The sequence below is a fragment of the Solea senegalensis genome, linkage group LG5 (assembly GCF_019176455.1).
Source record: "Solea senegalensis isolate Sse05_10M linkage group LG5, IFAPA_SoseM_1, whole genome shotgun sequence".
Lineage (NCBI taxonomy): Eukaryota > Metazoa > Chordata > Actinopteri > Pleuronectiformes > Soleidae > Solea > Solea senegalensis.
In genome coordinates this window covers 19,149,375-19,164,821 of record NC_058025.1, presented here as the reverse complement: position 1 = coordinate 19,164,821, position 15,447 = coordinate 19,149,375, and the positions used below count along the sequence as shown (strand labels likewise).

Sequence of the window (15,447 nt, the reverse complement as noted above, 5' to 3'; positions counted from 1 at the left end):
ATTTGTCTCACTGGTGTTGTTGTTGTTGTTGTTGTTGTTGTTGTTGTTGTGGCTCTTCTTTGCTCCCTTTTTTCTTTTTAGTTCCCCTCAGATTTAAAATCGACTCCCACCCACTCCCTCCTCTGACAGCGCAGAAATAATTACAGTACTGCCTTCCCTCTTGCTTGCTGTTATATTAACCCTCTTATCAGGCTGCAGAAGAAGGTAGTTGATCAACTAAGGTCACTGTATCCTGACCACAGCACAACAGCTACACCACCATTTGGAGATATGATAAATAAAAGTCGGGGGTTATGCTGCAACAACACCATTATCTGCTGCTATGCTTTTTGTTTCATGCCCCAACCCCCCATCGTATCTGTGTTCATGTCTCCGGAGAAAACAGGGGAAAGTTAAAGCAGCAGATGAAGACAATATGGTAACCTGGTGATTTGTTGTAATTGATGAGCTAAAATAATAAACACCTCAATGTGACTTTAAAGCTTACAACAGAGATGCTGCTCTATCTACTCACATGTGCAGCTCTATTTATTTCCCACACCATGCTGCGATAACGTGAGAGGGTAAGGGGTGTAAATGCAGCTACATTATTCTAAAAACAGGTCGGAGACAGCGCTGGTGTGAGCAGAGATAATAGATGCATCTACATTATCCTGAAATGGCCGGGAAATTCAGGGGTTAGGAGGGTGAGTGGGAACAGATGTAAAAAAATGCATCTACATTATTCTGGAGTCATGCAAGAGCAAGCAAGGAAAACATGTGCAGATGCATTATTGTGGAGTCAAAGCTGAAATTTCAGGGTCTGAGGTGAAGTGGGAAAAATAGACGCACCATTATTCTTTAGCTAAACTGATAGTCAGGGGTTAAGGTTGCAGGTTTACCAACATTATTCTCACTTCGAAACAAACAGGAGACCACAGGTGGCGTGTGAGCACCAACATAAAAAAAGTCCCTGTTTGTTATTGTTTGGTTGTGGTGAGAGCGCAGTAGGGCTGCAACGATTATTCGATTCATCGATTATTAATCAATTACTAAATTAATCATTAACTATTTTGATAATTGATTAATAGTTTTTTTGATTTTATCACACTTATGGACCAAACAAGTACTCAATTCATCTAAAGATTAATCGATTATGAAAATAATCGTTAGTTGCAGGCCTAGAACGCAGCATCCTCCACCTGAAAGAAAGGAAGGAGCTACAGGCTAATGGACAACAGCTATTAAGAAACTTAATTAATATTATTATTAATATCATATTATATTATAATATATATATATATATATTATAATATCAAACATTTTATTTTTGATAATTCTATCAAAATTGCCAGCTGAGATCAACTGCTTAAATATGTAATAATACAATAATTTAACAATCAAGCACGCACGTTATAGAAAGATTATATCAGAGTTTTCGTATTTAAAGGACTGTGATGTATTTGGGGCTGGTTTTCTTCAAGATCTAAATATTTCTTCCCCACTAAAATTCACACAATAAATGAACTGCAGTCAGTCAGAACTCCTGAATTATTTTGACCTTAAAGGCTTTTTTACTTCATTAAATCTAATCAGCAATTCTTTTTCTTCTTGATTTTAATTTTCTTATAAATCATTAAACTTTGCGATGACTTCCGGGTAAATGTGACTCGTGGACTCCCGTTGTGTGTCTTAAATGTTGTACGTTTTAAATGTCGCTCATTAGCGCTTAAAGCCAACCTGAGAGCGGCGACAGGCTCCTGTAGACTCAGAGCTGAGAGCCTCTTCCTCGCCGGCAGCCGAGAAGACGTTTGACTGTGTTGTTAATTCCACCGACGATCCCATAAGTGACGAGAAAAACAACGGTGTTTAAACTTGCGGCGTTACGTCACTTCTTTGACTGACAACCCGAGCTAAGCTTAGCTAGCTCTAATAAAATAAACTTGATACGCATTTGCAGTGACGTACTTCGCTGACTGTCCGTCCCCAAAGACCCTCGCTCCTCTCTACCGGTGTGAAAAACGGCTAAATAACTTACTTAAATTCTGAATCTTAAAGTAAGAATTTAACCATTTTTCTGCAGGGTACGGGGTCACACGGGTCCCCCAAAACCCAGAAAGACATTCCGGAAGTCCTGTATGCAAATATTGTTTCATGTCAACACAGACACTTTTATTTTGAAAGGCTGTTAAATATCTGTCATTGCAATATTATGGACTTTTGTGGTGTAATTTAAACTCGCCCTCTTGATTGTTCCCCTATTGGCCAGACGAGATGCTCAAGGCCATTTGAGTTTGAGACCCCAGTGTTAGTGGATTAATAAACTTGTGTTGTAGTTTCTTCAGAAGTTGGTACTGGCAATGGTAAATGGTTTGTATTTATATAGCACTTTTCTAGTTTTGATGACCACTTAAAGCTGCTTTATACCACAGTTTTGCCATTCACTCACACTTTCATAAAGCCCATTTGCTATCACTCATCTTAAGGTCAGCATGTAGACTAGTGGAGCTGGAAATCAACCTTCGTGTTGAAAGTGACTCACATTACCGTCAATGAAGTCACTCCCAAATGAATCAAGTTTATCAGTGGTTAATATCAGTTTTACAACTAGATTAACTCACTTGAAGTTCATCTGGTCCATTTTAAAACCTCCCCCTTTAGCGACATGTCAACAGACTACTGTAACACAGTACACTGGGTACAACTTAATAAATATGACACATAAGTGAGAGATGCTGAAAAAATGTGAAAACTAACTAAATCTTTCACACTTTTAGTGCTTGGTGAATTGAAATGTAAACTCAGGACATGACAACTTGGAATTACAATTTCAGCAGGCACTCCAATTCATACATTAACTCAAAATCCCCAAGTATAACTGCAATACACCATAAGAAAAAATAAACCACTCAAACTATAGATGAGATACATTCCTTTATTATAATTAAAGTAGTCAAACATTTGCTCTGCCATGGGACATCACTTCAAATCTTGGTAAATCTTTATTTGTGAACAAAAAAAAATCAACAAAAACCAATGTGCAGCATCAGGCTTGGAATTAAATACAAAATGGATCAACAAACATCATTTTGACATTAATGAACAGAGAAGGAGATGGGCACAAGAAGAAGAAAAAAAATCTAAATATTTCCATTTTTAAAAATCATCTTTATTGAAATGATAATGAAATGGTGTCACACTGATGTGTGTAAAGATGATCCTCAGTCTGAACTGCTCTGTAGACAGCCACACACACACACACACACACACACATTCTGAAAGTAAATACTTCATTTCACTCATAAGCATTACAAAATGTCAAAACCTAAAAACTGTTCCATTTCTTCAGTTCCTGTAAAATTCAATAAACCAAAATTCCAAAACACCAAAGTGGCCTCTTTAGACCAAACATGAGCATTAGAAAGAAAATGACTGAGGTTCTGTTCACAGCTCTCGACTGTTTGTACTATACAACACATTCAATAGGGACAACAGACGGCATCCGGTGATGGTTGAGGAAACGCAGCAGTGACAAAATGCTGGTAAAGACACAGATACTTCTCCTCTGGGATAGTGATTAACAGATTAATGCTACTCTCTGCAGTGTTTTGGATGTGAATAAAGCAGGTCCTTCATCCCTGAAAACTCTGTCCCAGTGGCCTAGACAAAAACAAAGTGAAAGCACAGAAACTGGCTGCTTATTGGTGGAAATAAGAAAATGCTCCCTATTAGCAAGGCAATACTTTCCTTTTGCATCTTGTCTTTAGATTCATACTTTTAGCATGGTTGAAGAAACGAGAGTTAAAAAAAAAAAAGTCAGTGAAGTGGAATAAAAACATTAAATTAAAGAAATTTCTTGGTGTCATGGTTTGTAAATGTTTGTCAAACAGTAGCAATTAACTGAACCAGAGTGACTTTCGTCCGTTTCTGCTCTCATTGGCTCAAAAAGAAAAGCACAAAAACTGTTGCCTTCACTTGCGATCATACAGCAACAAAAACAAAGGCTCTTGTTTTGAAAGGTGCGAGGGGACAGGAAGTAAGAGACACTAACAGGAAGCAGTCCTTTTTTTTTTTTTTACCAATTTCCAAACAAAGAAAAGGCTGATTTTCTGATTTCAATCAAAGTTTGTTTTCTGTGTTTCCAGAGTTTCCATGTTTATGTTTTTAAATGAAAGGATAATGTTGTGTACATTAAACAGCTGAAGACGCAAACAGGGGTGGGGCTAAGTGTGGCATTCAGGGTTGCTGCAGTAAAAAACAAAGCCATCACTGAAGTTAAGACCCTGTGCTGCATTCAAGTCACACAAGACTAAATTACTTCCTTTGTAAAAAATAACCTTCATTGCATTTTTTTTCAGACTATGAAAATTGTAACTGCTTCTTCCAAAATTCTGAGGAGGAAACCGTGTATGAGGAGTAAGTTATTGTTGTTCATGTTAAGACTATGAATGCATCATTCTGGATCATTTTAAATGAAAGTGCTGAATCATGATGGGTCTTAAATGTAGCAGAGACCAGCAGAAACAAACGAAACCAAACGTTTTGTAGTTTTTACAGAAATGTGACATTGAGCCACCTCTTCTTCACTCTGCAGGAGGCAGGAAACCCAGGAGAACAGGTGCATTGTGGGTAGTGTAGTTTGGACTGTCTGTTGTGTTTGTGTACTCTATGAGATGGCCCTGGCCTCAGGTAAGAAGGCCTCCCAGTATTTTATCATCTGCAGAAGGAAAAGTAAAAGGGTTTATTTTTCATTCACATGTCTCCACTGTCAATTCTTAAATGAAAATGTTTCATAAAATATTCACATTATATTCCACACTGAACAGATGGAAGTCTGTGGCTTCATTTAATTACATTTTGTAGAACTGAAATTAAAATTTGTAAATGTCAATAACAAAAGTATAACGACACATAAATTAGTTGTGCATTTAAATATAAATTGATGTTAAAGTTTAGCATTTGTATTAAGCAGCACATCATATTCACAAAAAATGTTTTATTTAATCAGGATATTATTATATTATTTGATGTTATGTTTCGTAATTTTTGTAAACTAACCAAAGATATATTACTACTTCTATGAACAATATTATTAATAATCAAACAGCAATAATGATAAAAACCATAAATATAATGATAACTTTTTCTTCATTACCTGTTGTTGTGTCTGAACCAGAGATTCCAGGTATTTGATAATGATTGTTTTAAAGTCCTTCACTCTCTCTTTCTGTTGAAAAAGAAATAAATCAAAGTTACAAACATTTTTATCTGTTCAAACCACTGCAAAATTAAACCTATCAGCTTCACATGACAGTCTCTGTGTGTCTCTGTGGCGACATTTTTATGCTGCACATGGTGACATGTTTTATGTCGCTAATACTCGGGCGAGGCAAAAGAAGCACAAAGTGAAGCACAAACAAAACAAGAGAAATGATATAATAAACCTGGATGTACAGAAAGACTTCACAATTGTATTTTTTATTTGCCAGTCTGTGTGTGTGTGTGTGTGTGTGTCTCCTCACCTCAAACCTGCTGACTTCTTTACGGATGGTTTTAGAGATTTGTTCAAAGTCTCTCTCTCCTTGCTGCACCTTCGCATCCAGCTGAAACCCACACACACACACGCACACACACAGTGAATGAGAAAGAAAATAAACACACCATATTTAGAAATTGTGCTTAAATCACTAATTTGCATCTGTGGCACTTTGTTCACATACTGTCAGGAGTAGTACTAACTTTGTCTATTTAATATATTTGTAGGAATACATTGATATTTGTTCAAATGACGCAGGACAATCAAAAATAAAATTGAAATCCATCATTAACACAATCATTTATTGGCTGAATGAAAATCATCTGTTGATTCACTGAGAGGCAGGTTTTCCTTTAACTATTTTATTTTTATTTAACCAGGAGAAAAGCCACTGAGATTAAAATCTCAATCTATTGACACAAAATTTAAATTAGAGTAATAATTTAAAGAAACAATGAGGCAGGAGAAAAAAAGATGTGAAGCGTGCAGGTAGGCACAAAGCTACAGACACACAGACATTCAAACATGTAGACACAGACAGACAGTCACACAGACACAGAGACACGGTTTGACAGACAGTCACACACACACACACACACACACACACACACACACACACACACACACACAGTTCCTACCTCCTCAATCTCCTGGTTGCAGGGAGGCGTGACAGGGAAAGTGCAACAAAAGTTAAAGAGGCTGGAAACAAAAAAGCATTCACATCCAGAGACATGAGGGACAAGAAGCAGTGAGACGGAGGATGACGCTTAATTTAAACAAACTGAGCAGATCCAGCAACACATTGTTTTTTTATTTGATTTTTATGAAATAGAGAAAAGCAGCAACCCAAGTGGAGAACACGCAAAAAGACATTTTCTGAGAAAACAGCTGTTGTTTCAACTTGGTGCCCACAGGGGGCAGTGTGGTGCTGCAATCTGTTTTAATGTCAATTCTCTGTGAATACTGTTCCTACCCTTTCTTAAAAAAGTCATACACTTCAGTTTTTTTGTTTTTATTTATTAGTTTTTTCATGTAATTTAAAATGTATGTATAAAATTTAAATTCAAATTTAAAATACCCCTTTAAAACAACCCTCGGATTCTGACTTATTAAGACAAAGTTTGTGCTTCACAATCTGAGATGATGGTGAGATTGTTAAATTTACACTACGTCCTAGTCCCTGTGCTCTGGTCTCACTCTGTGTTTTTAAATTAGATGGATTCATGCAAACTAAACCCAGGTCAATATTATTAGTAGTATTTATTCTTGAGGTGAGGAAGAGTAAATAAACAGAAAATAAGAAAATAAAAGGGAAGCAACAGAAAAGAAAATAGATTGGAGACTTGGGAGAAAGATGATTTTCAATTTTAACGTCTTTAATTTTTATAACTTAAGAGCAAACTCTTTCTGCACGTTCACATTGTAGATCACATATGTTAAGAGTGTGATACACACCTGTAGTAGCAGCTCAGCAGGAGTGTAAAGTAAAACTCTCTTCTCTTTTTAGAAAAAGCTGGTGTGTGCTTTCTGTCAGCCGCCGTCAAGGCGTGAACCAAAAACCTGACTCCTGACAGGGAGCAAAACTCTCATCGGCACCAAATAAATGTTGGTTGTAACTCTACTGCGATCTGTCCTCGTCTGTAGCTTCTGACAGCTGCTCCCTGCAAATCCCCATCTCCTCCCAAAACCCCACATCTGACAGCTGCTCTGCTCTAATACACAGACCCCCGACCATGCAACGTGTGTGTGTGTGTGTGTGTTGGACTCTGACAGAGAGCAGAGGATGAACTTGTGCAGTGACGCTCTAATAAACTACTTTTCTTCCTCTAGTTTGTGTTTTACTCCAAACACCAACAAACAGGAGTTTTCACATGGATGAACTGGGTGTGTGCGCTTGTTTTACCTGATGCCTCTCACACACCCACACACACGCACACACACACACACACACACACGCACACATGCCAGATCAAGACATTGGCCATACAGACGCCCACATAGAAAAATATTAATTATTGAACATACATGGCTAAATTCACCTGTGAGTGAATCAAATGAGTAAACACAGAGCGGATGTAACTAAGACATTTTGCACCCCTGATCCTCACAAGTGCCCCACCAGCCTGTGCACTGTGCCCTGGAAGTGGCCATGGTTTCATACCTTTACAGGACAGATAGAGCTGTGCCAAAAACTGATGGATGGACAGATATCAACAAGAGGCACATTACATCTGTCTTCATCTTATATTTCATCACAATTATAACTTCAGGCACGTAAATGAGGGAGAAAAGAGGAAAAGAAAGCCAAGAAGCTGGACAACATTTTTGACAACATGGTGTGCAGAGCTACAATAGCTGCTAATGTTAGACTAACGGTAAAACAGCTGTAATGTTAGTTCTCTGGACAGGCCCGTGTCATTTACATTCAGATTTACAGTTCTGTTTTCTCAGTGCGATTTTGATAACATTTCGATTAACTGCTCAGCCCTAGCTTCATTGCATAATTCTGAACAAAAACATTATTTTTAACTAGACTAAGTTGTGATATAATTCCAGACTGTTGTCTTTTAATTGAGCTCATAAACTGTATGTTTTTGCTTGCAGGAGACCAGGTTCCACTGTTCAACTGTCCATGTACACTGAGAAGCTCCAGCTGCTGAAGAAAAGACATCTGATCTCTCGACACTACTTTGTGAAGCATGCAAGTGACACCATTTAATATTGCTGATATCGGTGTCACTGATTATTTACTGCTATGTTGGTGTCATATAATGATAATCATAGTTGTTGTTGCTCACCCTGTTACTACTTAACTGTAGGTCTTCTATTGATGGACAATACAGCTGCAGATCAGACATCAATAACATATCCACAGTGTCCTGCCGGTGAATTCTATTCATTTCATATTACAGCTGCAAAAATCTTACCAGTCTCAGGATTTGTGCTAATGTAACTCACCCTATACAGCACATTTGACTTATGACAATATTATGGAAGGAGACACAATTAGTAACCTAAATACTATTTATTATTTGTTCTAATTTGCTACAGCACATGTAAAGCTACAGTAAATTCCCCCGATACAAACCGAGATTGTGGATCAAATCTTCATTCATGTCAGTGAACATGTACTGGTTATCCATGCTGTACAATAAGTGCTTCAGGTGTGTCACTTCTGAGTCACTGGAACATTAGGCCACAGTTAGTCAGCAGATGACTACATCAGGTAGAACGACACTACACTTACCCAAAATTAGAATGGTAAACAGATATTTGTTGTTACTAGAACAACATGAGACATATGACAATTGCATTGAATTATCTAAAAACTGCACTATGTGTTTTGAACTATTCCAAAGAAATACAGCTTTGTACGTTGTACATCAAATTTGGAAAAGTACAATATCACATTTTTGTACCCAGTATGGTGATCCTCCAGTAGTGTGGTGGGGAACGGGGCAACATTAAGTTCAAATGAAAACAATCTGCGTCCACGTATCAGATAGGCGGGGACTCACCTCTTTGATCTCGTCTTTGGCCTGTTGCAGTTTGTCTGGTTTGTTGGTGAACTGCAGTTTGGCTTCAGCTTCCCGTTTCTTCTGCAGCAGCATCTGACTGTCCTGCCACTTCTGCCACGTCTTCATACGGTGGTCAAAGACGCCCTGGACACACAAACACACAGTAAACAATACAATTCTAATTATTTTCAAATCTTATGTTATATTAAAGCAGATGCTACAAACATGACTTGGTCGTACCTTGACAGCAGTGATGAGGCGCACGTAGTCGCCCAGCAGCTCAGAGAAGAGGTAGAAGTCTGCATTGGCCTGGTCCTGGTGAAGCTGGTCAATCTTCTCTTCTACCTCCGCCAACTGGGACAGTGCTCGAGACAGCGCCGTGTGGTCCTCACTGTTCCCCAACATGGCTGCCGACTTGGCGAACTGTGCCGTGTTCACAGAGAGCTCTAGTGAAAGGGAGGAGACCTTTAAGAGTCTGGACACAGAATTAGAATTAGCACACAGAGTTTGTGGCTTTTTATTATCGATTATCCATCCATCCATTATCCTCCACTGGTTGGGTTGCGGGGGGTGCTGTGCCAATCTCAGCTGACATAGGGCGATAGGCGGGGTCACACCCAGGACAGTTCGCCAGTCCATCAAACAACCATTCACTCTCACAGTCACACCTATGGTCAATTTAGAGTGACCAATTGATCTAATCCCCATATTGCATGTTTTTGGACTGTGGGAGGAAGCCAGAGAAACCTGGAGAAAATGCACAAACACACAGGGAGAACATGCAAACTCCATGCAGAAAGGCCCTTGTTCCAACCAGGGGTTCGAACCCAGGTCTTCTTGTTGCAAAGGCAAGAGTGCTAACCACTACACCAACCGTGTGGCCCTTATTAATGATTAATGTTTTCTTTATTGTGATTAATTGTAAAAGTTCAACAGTTAATTGACAAATTAACTGTTAAAAAAGACTGAGTGAGCCACAGTCTTTCTCCTGATCTGACATTGTGAGTAGGGGCGACGGCGGTTCAGTGGTAGAACGAGTCGTCTTTCAACTCAAAGGTTGCTCCGCTAGTCTAAATGCCGATGTGTTCTTGGGTCCAAGACACTTAACCCCATGTTGCTCCTGACGGCTGTGAGCGTGTGAGTGGGTATGAAAGATGGGGAAAGATGAGTGATAGAAAATGCACTGCACATAGATCAGAGTTTGAGTGACTGGGTGTGAACGGGTGAATGGCAAAACTGTGGTGTACAGCAGCTTTGAGTGGACTACAGAAGCGCTATATAAATACACTTACATTTAGTACATTTACATAGTACTAAAACATCTTATGTCTGACCCTTGATTAATAAGAATTACTGCATTAACGCTTTCTGTTACCTTTTCTGTGACAGACCAGGGACTCAACGCTGGCGTGAAGTTTCCTCAGCTGAACATCGAGGTTCTCAAAATGCTGCTGCTTCTCCTCGAACCACTGACACACACACACACACAGTTATTATGATCAAAGTTTTCATCACACCTTCCTAATTTCTTTTCTGTGTTCTTTACTTCCTCATTTCCATCCTTTCTTGATTCTCTTACTACATTTCTTTCATGATTCCTTTACAAACTTCCTTTTACCAGCTTTACTAATGTGCCTCCTTTATCTTCTTTCTCCATCTTTTCTCCTACCAACACTTCTCTTCCTGTGCCTCCTTGTGTCATTCCACTCAGCTTTCTATCTCCTTCCTTCCTTCCCTCCCTCCCTCCTTCCCTCCCTCCTCCCTTTACTCACTGCATCCGACTCATTCATCTTGATGGTCATCTTATTGACGGCGTCAGCCGCCTTGTTGACCATTCGCAGGAGGCCGGCACTGCTCAGAGCTTGAGTGTTGACGGCGCGTGGCAACTGAATAACAAACACATTTCAAAATATCAGTTACCAATCATTTTTGCAATTTAAAACCACATTTTTCTTTTTTGATTTCACTGGATTTTCATTTTCATTTGTATCCACACATTCAGTACATTTAGTGCATTGTATTGAATGTTCTACATAGGTCAAGAAACTGTTTCATGGCTGTAGATTTGTTTATAATATTATGAACAAATCTACAGCCATTTATTAGTGAACTTTTTATTCATTTTTGGGGATTTCAATATTTAACTTTCCTATTCATGTATTTCTTTGTGATTCTGTTTATCATCTCATTTACATTTTTAGATATAAACTTTCTCATTTCTATTTGTTTTCTTTTTGCATTACTTTCACTTACTTGTTTATTTTATTTTCACCCACTTTAGCTTTTCAATTTCTGCATCTACTTTCACACTGGTTTCATACAATTTCCTCCTTCCCTTTCTTTTTTATTTTCTCTCACTTTGTTGTTAAATCTCCATCTGTTTTGTCTTTCACTGAAACAATTCTTCTCCTTCCTTTTGTGTTTGCGTCTCCTCATGTGTCTCTTCTCTAACATGGCTCTCGTCGTTCATCTCTTCTGCTCTGATTGGAATTACCCCCACGTCTCAGCTCTGCTCACATTTAATGCTGTTGCTTTATTTTATTTGTAGAACAACTTTACCAGGTGCAAAAAGACAGCACCTCACTCTGAACACCCTGATGTCCATGTGGAAATAGACTCATTTTTCTTCATTGTGGAAAACTTTTTTTTAACAAGGCGTACAAGCTTTTCCTCTGATGGCCGTGTAGATTTGTCGCTACCTCCAGTCTCAATTAGCAGGGGCGGCAGCAGTGCGGGGACGGTTTGATCCCTGGAGCCCACGCTGATGGAGGAACGAGGGTAAATGAGCAGAGGCGGGGGGTATGTATGTGTTGGGGGCGGGGGTAAATAGATTACAATTCCCACTCTGTCCCATTTGTACACCCCCACTCCCCATTTCTGTGGTTGTGTTTCATTAAGTGGCTGGACGGACCGACACGCTCGGTCAAGCGTCCAAGCGATTCATCTGTTAAATCTGTGACACAAGGCCATTTATTCTGGGCCCAACAACAGCCGCCACCTTCACAACGCCATCCGCGTAACAGTTAGGAGTAAGGCAGTGAGGGGGAAGAGGTGGTGGACACTTTGATTCAACAAGACCAAATGTAACAGCAAATTTAGCGGCAGTGGACAATAACGTGGGGGAACAGGAAACGTTGCAGGCCCTTAAACCCAGAGGCAGTTTTTAGAAACTCACAGCGCTCACGGGCGAACACGCCTTGACCTTGTTGGAGGGTGTTTGCTGCTCACTGGGAAACAATAACAGATGGGAAAACTGAGGCTGAGGTTTTTTGCCTTTTTTGAGGAAAGGTGATTTGTTTTGTCCTACTGGAGTCCAATGTTGAGGGATCGATCAAACAGATTAACCTATTCAACCAAAGGCTGAGCTGATAAACCGCTCACTCTCTGCACCAAAGTCCATAAAGACAATCACGGATTTTATATCAATGGATGTTGATCCAATGCTGACTCCATCAGTGACCCTGGTGTTTGAAACCCTTACTTAAGATTTACCTCAATGACACAAATGTACTAAATAAAGTGCCGTTTTTAGGACGCTGCAAAAATGACTCGAGAGGGGTCCTCTTCAATAGCACATGGTGTCGATTTTATAAATGATATTCCCTTTTAGAGAAAAGAAGCTGATAAAATATGGCACATGAGTTGACACCAGTGTGAATGACAGCTGCTATCGCCCAATAAGAGCTTGTCAACATGGCATTTTGTTTTTTCTGTTCCCTGCTAACAGCCCTGTCTTCACTGAGTGTGTGTATACTATGCCCCTGTGGATTCTATGCAGTGAGCCTCAACAATAAAGATCCTAGCAGCTGCAGCTTGCGCAGGGGTCCAACACAGGCAACACTTCCTCCTCATCTACTTTATATTAACCTAAATTCTCATAATTTATTATCTTAGTGGGATATGGAAAAAAACCTTAAAAAAACCTATAAAATAAAAAACACATCTATGTAACAGTTTTTGGTTAAACACAGAGAATTTGACTCTACAAACGTGCTGTCAGCTGTTGTTTACTGTGTGTTTATGCCGTCTTGGTGAAATGTATTGTGTTACTTACATCTGAGCTCTCCAGAAACTGCATTACATCCGGATCCTTCCTCAGCACGGGATGCTTCACTGTTCTCATCAAATACCTGAAACAAAAATGCAAACATCAAGTCAACATGATGGTTTGAACATACAGGGACAAACAACTATCCACACCTACAGTCAGTTTACAGGCTCCTATACACATAACCCCTATCTGCATGTATTTTATTTGTCATTATATATGTATATTATATAAATACAGTGAGATAATGTTGTGCAGCCCTTGTCAGTGAAGTTAGTGTAAAACTCATAAAACCCTGTGACACAAGCTCAGAACAGTGAGATGAAAATCTCCTTGTCAGAGTGTGGAAGTCCAGTCTATGATCAGTGTTTACATTTTTCAATTAATGACATCAACACTGTGTGTCAGCATCTGCATACAGTTCTGCTGCTCCATCATCTGTCACTGACTGACCTTCCCATCAATCAAACAGCATGATTAAAGGGCAGCAGAATGTCAGCCCCACCCACATCTACTCATTACGCACGCGCCCACACACACGCATGCACGCACGCTCGCACGCACGCACGCACGCACGCACGCACACACACACACACACACACACACACACACACAGGTGTGTGCATGTGATAATGATGTATCTAATGTTTGTACTTTAACCTTTACACCTGTACAGTTCTGACCAGGCTGATCTTTAGTATGACAGACAACACACACACATACAAACACCTTTATTTGTTGTTGTGGTCACACTGATGTCACTAACTTCATTATCAGTAGAAACATCCGGTGTAAACAGGGTCTGGTTCCTTAGGAGTTTCAGTTTTGCACCGTCATCATAGTTTAATTATTGTGATGATACTATCTCTGATTCAGGTGCAGCTCAGAAAATTTGAATATCATGAACATTTCCAATATTTTAAATATTAGTTTAAAATTTGATTTAGTTATTTAAAAAAATTAAAGCAAACTCATAGCTTGTTGGTGCATTTGTACTACTGCTGACTTAATGTGCACATGGTCCATCTGAAATCTACAGAGCCCCAGACATGGGGGAGAAAAACATTGTGGCCATGGAATAAGTAAAACTGTGGGATTATCGTTCCCACCAACAACTTGGACAGCTGGGTAGGCAAATGGAGTGCACCCTCACTTGAGATTGTGACACTAAAGTAAAGTTAGACAGACATTCAAAGATTCAAACTTCCACGATTAATAACATTTAAACAAAACATTGTTGAAACACATGCGAGACATAATTTGAATCATAGTGATAGCCGACAACATGACTGAACAAGTGGAGCTGTGACAGGAAAATTACAACCTAATTTTCATGAAAAGGAGCTGGAGAAACACACTGTGTATTATCATGTACAGTAACACTGTGACATTACAGCTCTTTTTGATGACAGTGTTTTGATGGGGTTCTAGCTTGATGTCAACATCACTATGATTCAAAACGTTATTGATTGCAGAAGTTCGAATCTGTGAATATCTTTCTCACTTTACTTTAGTGTCACAGTTTCAAGTGAGGGTGCAATCCATTTGTGGTAATAATGAATCCTTGCAGGCTTTTGAGAATATCTTTGTTACTCATTCTCAACCTAAAATAAAATTCAATCACACTATGTCTGTCCATCGTGCAGCTTCAGCAGTCTTACGCCCCTGTTTTGCTTACACAGCTCTCAAGGTATTCAATGACATTAGTATTTCATGCATGTTCACGTTATACCTATTTTGTGGCCTCAAAATACTACTTCATTACTACAAAATCACTACAAAAAATAGCTTTAGGTCACTGTTACTGTTACTGAAAATAAAATAAAGAGAGTAAACGACGACTGGGAAAAGATTCACACAGAAATGATCTGAAACCAGTGACACTGGAAAGTGTGTGTGACTCTTCACATTCTCCACAGTCAACACGTGTGTGTGTGTGTGTGTGTGTGTGTACGTGTCTGAAGCACAGGTGAGGACATGTTTTTGATTAAAACCTTTTAAATTTTAAAGATTAAAATCTTTGGTAACATTTTGTCTGGTCCTCAAACTTTAAAAGGGCTTTTAGATTTGGTTAGAATTGGAAGATTAGGGAAAGGTTAAAGAATAAAGGCTTAAGAAAGCATTATGTTTTAGGGCTAGTGTCCTCACTAAGAATGCTGTCAACGTGTGTGTGTGTGTGTGTGTGTGAGCTTCTAGTCATCATACCTCTCCAGCGCTGACCTCCTCTTCTCCACAAACTCATTGGAAGACTGATCCTCTTTTCCCACCTTCACCTTGGTCATTCCTGCAGCCGAGGAGACACTCATTAACAGAACTGATTAAGGAACAAGGATGAGGACACTCACTACAAAGGTAACGTCAACACA

At 39.3% G+C, this 15,447-nt stretch overlaps 1 protein-coding gene across 2 annotated transcripts in view; it reads right to left on the bottom strand.

Moving 5' to 3' along the window:
• Window positions 1–2,900: 2,900 nt before the first annotated feature.
• The window catches only part of snx2 (sorting nexin 2), a 24,263-nt gene continuing 11,716 nt past the window's right edge, over window positions 2,901–15,447 (bottom strand). The window contains exons 7-16 of one of the 2 annotated variants that reach the window (XM_044025626.1): window positions 15,287–15,365; window positions 13,088–13,163; window positions 10,806–10,919; window positions 10,409–10,502; window positions 9,274–9,479; window positions 9,034–9,177; window positions 6,154–6,165; window positions 5,502–5,582; window positions 5,135–5,206; window positions 2,901–4,696 (exon numbers count right to left, since the gene is read on the bottom strand). In XM_044025626.1, coding sequence (XP_043881561.1) covers window positions 4,646–4,696; window positions 5,135–5,206; window positions 5,502–5,582; window positions 6,154–6,165; window positions 9,034–9,177; window positions 9,274–9,479; window positions 10,409–10,502; window positions 10,806–10,919; window positions 13,088–13,163; window positions 15,287–15,365 — 929 coding nt within the window. In that variant the 3' untranslated portion in view covers window positions 2,901–4,645. The remainder of the gene's footprint in view (window positions 4,697–5,134; window positions 5,207–5,501; window positions 5,583–6,153; window positions 6,166–9,033; window positions 9,178–9,273; window positions 9,480–10,408; window positions 10,503–10,805; window positions 10,920–13,087; window positions 13,164–15,286; window positions 15,366–15,447) is intronic. The other variant, XM_044025628.1, reaches the window with a different exon arrangement.